This window comes from Setaria italica, chromosome V (assembly GCF_000263155.2).
Source record: "Setaria italica strain Yugu1 chromosome V, Setaria_italica_v2.0, whole genome shotgun sequence".
NCBI lineage: Eukaryota > Viridiplantae > Streptophyta > Magnoliopsida > Poales > Poaceae > Setaria > Setaria italica.
In genome coordinates, this window is record NC_028454.1 from 4,183,652 (window position 1) to 4,192,787 (window position 9,136).

The 9,136-nt window shown below is 56.1% G+C and overlaps 1 protein-coding gene across 1 annotated transcript; it reads right to left on the reverse strand.

The window, feature by feature from the left end:
- Positions 1 to 2,127: 2,127 nt before the first annotated feature.
- Positions 2,128 to 4,812, reverse strand: LOC101757192 (peroxidase A2). Its single transcript, XM_004967666.3, has 2 exons — positions 4,374 to 4,812; positions 2,128 to 3,231 (listed from the first exon to the last, which is right to left on the reverse strand). Exons 1-2 carry the CDS (start codon positions 4,665 to 4,667, stop codon positions 2,482 to 2,484), a joined length of 1,044 nt encoding a protein of 347 aa, XP_004967723.1. The 5' UTR covers positions 4,668 to 4,812; the 3' UTR covers positions 2,128 to 2,481.
- Between the last annotated feature and the right edge of the window lie 4,324 nt (positions 4,813 to 9,136).

Consider the following 9,136-nt stretch of genomic DNA (forward strand, 5'->3'; position numbering starts at 1 on the left):
GCCAACCGATGAACGGCTGCGGGTTCACGGCACGCACGCTCACGCGGTCACGCAAGCGCGGTCGCGGAAGTGGCTCACAACCTGGCGAGAGCGACCGGCCCGAAGCCGAACGGGAAGCGCTCGTGCCTATCTGACGCCTAGCTAGACCTCCTGTAGCATCAGATTAAGAGGGCTTCGATCTGTTAGCTAATGTGGGTGATGGGGACATCCTAAGCAAAAGAGCTGCCGAATCAAGCCGTTGTTAACTCAGATTTACGTGTGGGTGCGTGATGGGGACGTCCTGAACCAATAACTGCCGAACCCGCCCGTTTTGTTATTATCAGAAGAAAAAAAAACTGAAAAAGCACAGCTCGTTAATAGCTTGCGTGAGCAGGACAAGGTAGCTGTTAGCCCAGTTTTCAGGGGCTCAGGACCTTGGGCACAACCGCACGAAGGCCCCTCGTAGGCTCTCCTGCGTGCGAGCTGGCCAGTGGCCACACCTGTTTCTAATCCTAACATGGCTATACGTAGGTTTATGATCAATCGCTAGCATAGCATGGCGTCTAACGGACACGGCTTGGATCCCACTTTACCGACCCAATGCGACATTGACCACGACTGAAGTGGACATACCATTAACTGAATCGATAAGCTTGCTAATTAACAAGGGCTTGACCGGGACATCCATGAAGAAGCCGTTGAACTGCTAAAATCAGACCTCTGCATGCCCACTGAACAAAATCCGAAGATGGTTTCGAGTTTGGCCAGGCAAGAACCTTCCTAAGACGTGGACAGGACCAGCTCTTAATGAACACCCGCCCAGCAGTTCGTAGCCTCACCATTTTTCGCTAAGCAGTGCTGATGAGCTAGGAGTTAGTCACTGCCACTAATCGCCGAGCTTAATTAATGGCCTAAACTGGCAGGACAAGACCGCTCTTTATCTTATCTCGAAACCCCGTGGCGCTAGTGACCTGACCGGGAGATCCAACACCGGAACATGGGGTGCCGGGTGCATGCGCACGCTGGCCACTCCCCGCTCGCCAGCGGCCGCCGCCGCCCTGCCTGCCTCATGCTCTGCCCTGCCCCGGCCGCGGTCACGGGCGCGCGCTACGCTAGCTGCCCGTCGGCATCCGGCAACATGGCCTCCACAGGCCGTGGCGCTGGCGCGGCGCCTGATTGCTCCGAACGCGGAGAACGGGGCCTACCGCCCGGCGAGGCGGCGAGCCATACAAAAATGGGCCGTGGGGTGGTGGTGGGATCGTTCGTGGGGCACGGCCATCTCGAGCTGTCGGCGGTCGGCCACGGCCGGTCCAGCCACCGCCGCTAGCTCGCGACCCGAGAAAATGTGCGCGGGGAGGACGGGGAATCTCTCTTCTCTTCTCTCAAGGCGCTGTGCCGATGTCCTCTGCGCGCATCTCCGCGCGAAAGGACAAGCTCAGAGTCTTTGGGGTCTCCTGCCGCGAACTCTTTTTCGCTTTTGTCGAGGCGTATCTCTGGGCCGGCCGTAGAAAACTCGTGGGGAATGTCGTAGCTCGTCGTAGAGTATAGCAGTGTCTCATTCGTGAGACTCACGCGCCGGATTCCAATGCCTTTTCCTTTTTGGAAGCGCAGCTGAAGGCTTGAGGCTTACGCACTGGCGCAAGATGTTTCGTGTGAAAAAGTTGTTGTGACAGCGCAGCACTAGCTCTCCCTGGGGCCTGAGCTGAACCCGACGAGCTCGTAGAGCCACAGTTGAGTGAACGGTCATGCCGCATTTTGAGCGTGGTGCCTTGATTAGGTTTAGCCGAGATTGGTGCGCCAGCGACGGGCAGTGTGATTTTGTGAATGTCTGCATTGGATAAGCCCTGACCGGACGTCTTCGTCCACTCTATCCAATTTGACAAACCTGAAGCCCCTGTTCATTCTGCTAGCGTACGTAGACGTAGCATTCAAACACCACCCACGCGCGCGAGAAGTTATCCAGTGGAGATATTTTACATCTTGCGAGGCCGGGTCATTCGTCTGTCGTGCCGAAGTGGGGTTCGATCGTGGTGGGATTGATTAGGATGGGTCGGGGGATTAGCGGTGGGATCAGCACCGGAATGGCGGTGCACCAATGCGTAAAATCCCCAAGAACGATCACTAGCGGATCAGTGGTCACGGGTCACGGACAATTAAACCTTGAAATCGTATACAGTATGTTGCTGATTCTTGCGTGCACTCGGTTACAATCGATCGCCATTACCTTCGCTGAAAACGAGCAGAGGAACCGGCGAAATGTTCTTTGCTTTGCTTAGATGTAGCGGCGGCTGCAGTGCCAAGACCACGAGCGAGCGATCTTAACAAACCAACAGATCTTGGGCGGATCGACCTGATCAATCACCGGCGCGGAGCGGAATATATTGACCCGCGCCGTCGCCGATCGTTGTAATGAGAGGAGGAAGGGGAAGAAGGCAGGCAAGAGAGAAATCAAAAGGAATCATGGAGAGAAAAGAGAGAAGAAGCTGGGTCGCCGGCGAGCGATCAGGAGCTGTTGACCTGGTTGCACTGCTTCCTGATCTGGCCGTTGGTGCCGGTGAGCACCTCGACGCGGCCCATCTTCTTCATGGACATGGAGAAGGCGGCGTAGAACTTGAAGGGGTTGGTGAGGTCCTGCACCATCTGCGCCGCGGCGGCGTTCTGCGTCAGCGCCGCGTCGGAGGCCAGCGTGCCCTGCTTGTTGAGCACGTTGGTGTAGTAGCTGCTGTCGAACTTGACCGCCGTGCGGCCGTCGAGGTTGACGGTGCCCGACGCCGACGAGGACGGGCACGAGTTCATGAGCGTCTTGGCGTAGGCCGAGTCGAGGAGCGGGTCGACGTTGGTGGCGTTCCCGTTGTACAGCCGGGGCGTGACGCTGGAGCAGCTGGCGACGCCGATGGTGTGGGCGCCGGAGAGCGCGATGAGGTCGGTGAGGTTGAGCCCGCGTGCGGCGAAGCTCTGGAGGAGGCCGTTGAAGCCGGCGAACGGGGACGGGAGTGCGCCCGTGTTGGACGCCAGCGACACGTTGCCGTCGCGGCGGCCCGTCTCGACCTGCCAGAGGGAAGACTGGAACTGGTAGGAGACGGCGTCGCGGGCCGCGAGCGCGACGATGTCGGCGCAGGAGACGACGCCCGGGCACGCCTGCTCCAGCTGGGTCTTGATGGCGTCGATCACCTCGTAGCCGCCCACGGACAGGTTCGGCCCCGCCTTCTTCTCGCTCTGCGCGTTGTCCAGCAGGATCGACGCGTCGCACCCCTGCACGCACACGAGCACACACGTGAGATGAGAAGCCGGCGGTCACTGGTCAGTCACGAGAGCTAGAGCTAGCTCATTGACGGCGACAGCGTTACAGCATGGCGATTGGCGAGCGACGACAGCGACAAGACGCGGCACGCACGCCTGCTTCGGGCATCGCCCGTCAGCTGGAGTTGAATGGCCTGATGGGGTTTGAAAATGTGGCGGGCGGGATGGCGGGCAAGGGTCCAAGGCGACCGCCGTACGGGGCGCGGCAGCGTTGATAGCTGTCGCGGGGCAGGGGAATCCGGATGGGCAGGCAGGTGAGAGCAGGGCTCCCTCCGGCTGGGCGCGCATGTGAGCGGCGGGGGGGCCGGGGGGAAGAAGATGACAAGATTCGCTCTGCCCCTCCGCGCTCTTGTGCGTGAAAAAATTCCGGCTTTGCGTGCGTCGCCAACCGGGGGGGAAGGAGGGGGTGCCGTAATGCTTACGTATACAGCGGGATCAGCCACGGAACACGAGGAGAAGAGAGACGAGGCGAGGGAAAGGGTGGGGAGGCGAGTTGAATACTTCTATTCTGAGGTGCTACCTGCTTGTTCTCGGTAAAACTGACAAAAGGGTGGTGGTGGCGCTCACGGCTCATGCACTCTGCTGAAAGCCAAAAGAGAGCGAGAGGGGAAAAAAAAACTACTGGCAACTGGAAAGGGGCAGGCAGGATGTAAAAATCTGCCGCCAGTATCTGGATATGCTACACTGCACACACTGCATCTGTATGCGCCATGTATGCAAAAGTTTCTATGGTGTTTGGCCGTCCGGCGCTGGATCAGTGAATCCGCATGGCTCCAGAGTCTGACCAGGCCAGACTGCAAGAGAGACACTAGCTGGTGGCTGGTGGTGCGGATCAATGCGGTTAGAGATGCGCTATTCCTGGAGGAGAAGGAGGAAGAAGCCGAGCAGGCAGGAGCTTCCGGAGAGAGTGGGGGAATGACCGGGCGGACGCCGTGCCGACAGAGTAAGTGCAAAGGCGAATCGACCCGAAACCGTTCGTCCTAGACCCCGACAGGGGAGCCTGATTGGGCAGGCGAGGCGATGGGTTGGGCGGTTGGTGATAGGGAGTGGAGAGGACAGAGGCGCGGAAGGGAGGGAGAGGGGAGGGGACGGACCTTGACGAAGCAGTCGTGGAAGTGGAGGCGGAGGAGGCGGGCGGGGAGGGCCGGGTTGGCGGCGACCTGCGCCCAGGTGACGCTGCGGACGATGGAGTCCACCTTGGGGCAGCTCTTCTGGTAGAAGTTGTAGGCCAGCCCGGGGTTCGACTCCAGCAGCCCCGCCCTGGCGGAGCTCACTAAATGGCCCAGGACCACCGCGGCCACCCACCACCACGCCGTCGCGGCGCCACCACCACCATCGCCTCGCCACCGCGCCGCCCCTGCTGCTGCTGCGACCTGCTGCCTCCTCATCTCTCTACCTATCTTCTTAAACGGACTGAGCCTCTGCTGCAGAGCGACAGTGATCTTGAAGGAGGGTGGGAGAGAGGGAGGGAGGAGGGGACGGGCTCGGCCGGTTCGCGAGTGTTTGGCGATGACAGTGTGTCATTAAGGGACGGCTCGGGGCCTGCCATTTATAGCCGTGGCAGTTCGTCCACTCCACCCGGGGGTTGTGCGCGTCCCGGCAGCTTTGCGCGAAAGCAAAGTGATGGCAAGCAAATGGCTCAATAGCACAGCCAAGACAGCCAGCCAGGACAGTGATGTGGCGGGTCTCGCTAGCTGTGCCTCGCCTTGACGCACCCACAGCTTTGCGTGCTTTGTTTATGGTTCCGGTTGGAAGAGCGCCATGATTTGTCCGTATCAGGCACAAAAGCACGACTGCAAACGGGGGCACCGGGGGGGGGGGGGGGGGGGGGGGGGGGGTTGTTTGTAACTCGCTCGTTGGTGAACCGGGCCATGTGTCCCTCACTCCCTTGCAACGATGCGTGTCCGGGATGTGCTGAACCTTTTTTCTCCTGGTTTTTGACTAGCAGGTGCTGGTATTGATTGTTTTGTTGTTATTTCGAATATAAACTTATACACGTGACTATGTGTGACTGCGTGCTGAAAGAAACGAGAAACAAATATTCAAAGGAGATATTTGAGAAAATTTGATAAGTGCGCATGCACTCCAAGTTTCAAACTTTTATTTGTTTTTGTGTGTGTCATCAACTTGTATAAGGCTTTTATAGACTATGGTATACAAGTTTAGCACCAAAGATTTTGCTTTTTAAAAATACTTTTTGATGTACTGTCAACTTTACGGTAATGGCATATGACCATGGGGTTGAACAATGGAAAGTTGACCATAGGGTTGAACAATGCCCTATTTTTGAAATGGAAAGTATAACTGAATCGAAATTTATGCGCAAATCACACCATGTAGTAACGCTCCAACAGCTTCCACCACACGACTAAAACCTAGCACATGGGCGAAGGGAGCCGTAGTCCACAGATTCCATGATGTTTACGAATTGTAACATCAATGGCATCACTCTTACATGTCGACAAAAAAGTTCGGTTTGACAATTGGACGGAGAGCGGTGATTTTGCATTGTATACCTCTTTTCTAAAACGAACCAACAAGAGAGTTACCCGTCGAATAAAAAGAAGAAGGTATTGTACTCTACTCCATCCCTCCCCTCCCAAGTGAAGAGGATTTATATCGAGGACAGAAAAAACATACCGACATACGTAACAATCAAACATAAAAACGATAATTTCACTAAGTCCAAACTTTGAAGAAACCTAAATCTACATCACGTTTTTCTGCGGTGACAAGCCGAAGCCGCGTGAAGATGAGATATTACGACGACATCTCGAAGCTTTCGCGATGCTTGTTTCCCGGTTGCACCCATCGACTATCGTCCTATCCTAATCTACCCTCTGCTCCCCGACGAAGCAGTGGAAGGGGACAACGGCGTACATGTGGCCGGTGGCCAGGAGGAATGGAGGAGGATGGAAAGAGAGCCCTGGGCCCTGCCTGGCGCTCCCAGTCACAGGGGACTGAGGGGAGTGGTGTCATTCTTGGCTAATGAAGAGGGGAGGGAAAAGATACCTGCCGGGCCCATATATCCCCATCATCCGCTACTGCTAAATTGTTTATCCATGTGCACGTAGCAGATGCTATACAGCTACGTTAGAACATGGCGAGATCGGCCTGCGATGGCGACGCGAAGATGGCGTGCAAAACCAGAGGGGTGAATTTCCATCGTGTTTGTCTGCAGTTCGATATACTTTTTTTTTTCTCTGGTGTAGTAAACGGCAAACGGGCTTGTTACCAAATGTAAATTCTAGGGTCACGAGATGGATCATGCTATATCTCACGGGGGTTCAATATATAAAAAAAAACTGGCTCATTCCTTTGTTCGCTAGCGAGACTAGCGAGGGCCGTTTCGTGTCCACAGTGCGTGGGGATGAATGGGCTATCGAACCAGAACGAATGCCGTCCACCGCTTGGGGGCTGGGGGCGATGTGCAAGTACACATGGATTGCCACATGTGGGTCGGGCGCATGTGCGCAAAGGAGACGTGTTAGGTGGCCTTTTTCCGGACCCCGTGGACCCCCTTCATCAGTTTTTCCTCTGATTTTATCTCTTTTTTTTTGCTTGAATGGTGCCAGTTCTACTAGTTGAGTAGCTCTGATTTTGAATTTTTGAATAGCAGTTTCGCTCTGATAATGCAGCGGCGCGCGCTGTATCCGCTGCACCTGTCGCTGTGCGCGTTCCTGTGCTGTGCAGTGCCGCGCTCACGCAGGCGAGCGCGAGCGCGAGCGCGCGGTGGGCGTTTGACCCCTGTCCGGCCCCTGCCCCTCGCCCGCCGGGCAGGCCAGCCCCCAGGCCCAGGCGCCCAGCTGCCGCTTCCCTTCCCCAGCCGGGGTGGGCGGCGCCAGATCCGTCGAACCCAGACACGGAGGATACCCACGCCGTCCGTCTTCTGCGCCCGTTCTGGTATTCACCGCGGCGCGACGAGACCGACATTCCTACGCGCGGGCGCCGCGTGGGTTCGTTGGTGCTCGGGATACGTGAAATCCCCGACGCCCGCGGCTGATGCGACCATTGTTTTCGATAATCCCGTCCGGAGGTTGCGTACCTGCGGTGGTTTCTAGATACCGTTGGATTGGAAACCGCCGGAGATCTCCTGAGCAAGTTAAACGGAGAATAAAAAAGAGAGAGACGAGATTAGGAAGTAGACTGTTCCCTAATTGCCGGCGTTACCTTTTCTACCCCTCTCCCATCGTGCCTCTTTCTCTCCCACCGCGTCTCTCTCCATCCAGAAATCCTCTCTCGCCTCTCACTCCGGCGAAACAACTGACGCCGGCAGGATAACCAAAGACGGAGATCATACCCATCTACCTTGATGCCCGTTGACGCCGTGGAGGCAAGATCCGATCCGGCGCTCGCGTCGGCGGGGCGTCGACAGGGACTTGACGCCTCCTTCATGGAGGAAAAGGCCTCCCCGAACTTCCCCTGTCGTCGAGGAGGTGCCCGCAGACTTCCCCACCTCCGTGTGGCCGGATCCAGGCGACAGCATCCCCTTGTGGCCGTGGCACGATCTGTGAGGGATGATAGCACCGGCTTCCATGGATCCCGGCGGCGCACGAAGATCCTGACGGTGAGCCGACGTCATCATGATGTGTTTCTATCCTCAATGAGCACCCCATGGATTCTCCAACCTCTCATATCTTCTTCCACTTTGTCCGGTGACGGAGGCGATGGATACGTGGAGGCATAGGCATCCTTCCCAACATTGCTCATCGGCGAGGAACGGCGATGGTGACGACGACAGGATCTGTGAAGGTCCACGGAGGATGCTCCAGGATGCACATGGGTGAATTAATCTTTTCGTGATTCGTTTTGTCGCTGTAATTTGTAGTTGTTTGATGCGTTTATGAACATTCTTGATGATGCAAGACATTTCTTTGATTTTTGGATGGATTTTTCGAATTGGGACTGCGCATGCGCTTGCATATTTTAAAAAAAATATGAATTAGAAATTTTAAAGATTTGTTTAAAGAAAATGGAAGAAGAAAAAATACCCCAAAAATGATGAAAAGAATGAAACGATTTTTAGCAATATAAAAAATTGTTACTTTGTGTGGTAAATTGTTTACGAGGGAAAAACGTGAAATACTTATGATATATAAAACAAAAGATGTTGGAAGGATAATTTTTGTACATGCGCATGCCATTGTTTATGCGGAACAGTGGAAGTACCATGGTCCTGCTCAGTCAAATCCATTAACTCCACTAACTTAATCTCTTCCACGCGAAAGTCAGGAGAAGATGCCCTCCCGAGAACATACCCTCCGCATGGCCTCGTCCCATTGTTTTGGGGTTCCTTTTTTGGGCGCAAGCGCGCGGCGGCGGCCGTAAAGCCGCAGGGAACCACGGGGCCGCGAGCGCGCGTCTTCGTCGGACTCGTCGCCATCGGGCAAGTGTGTGGAGTGGACCGCGCACGACGGGCGTCGTCGCTCGTTCGTCGGTCTCGCGTAACCCGCCCGGTGCTCGGTGTAGGTGTTCCTGTTCCCGTGCCGGAGGGAAACATGGCCTGTTCGTTGATTAGCGCGTGGGGCCAGGTGGCCGGTACGATGATTGCCTTGCTTTGCGTGATTCCGGGTTCCGTGGCCGGAGCCCAGCAGGAATGGCGCCACAAATTATAGGGACGAACGAACGAGGTGGGAAGGCCGCCGTGTGTTCCTGTCTCGCATTGTTTCTGCGCTTGGAAGGAACCACAAAGGGACGTGTCAGCTGGTCAGTTTAGGCGCCACGAGTGGAAGCTGGGGCCTGGGAGTACCATGCGACCATGGTCGCGTACGTGATGCACGAAATCGAGGTTTGATACGGACTTACGGGAAGATGGGTACCTAACTAGCTACCCACTCCTCTCCTCTGGCCACGCCAC

What these genes read in the sequence shown, in the direction of transcription:
- LOC101757192 (XM_004967666.3), bottom strand. Translation starts at nt 4,667, where the DNA reads ATGAGGAGGCAGCAGGTCGCAGCAGCAGCAGGGGCGGCGCGGTGGCGA. An exon ending in TCCACGACTGCTTCGTCAAG is followed by an intron (nt 3,232 to 4,373) that starts GTCCGTCCCCTC and finishes GTGTGCGTGCAG; the next exon opens with GGGTGCGACGCGTCGATCCT.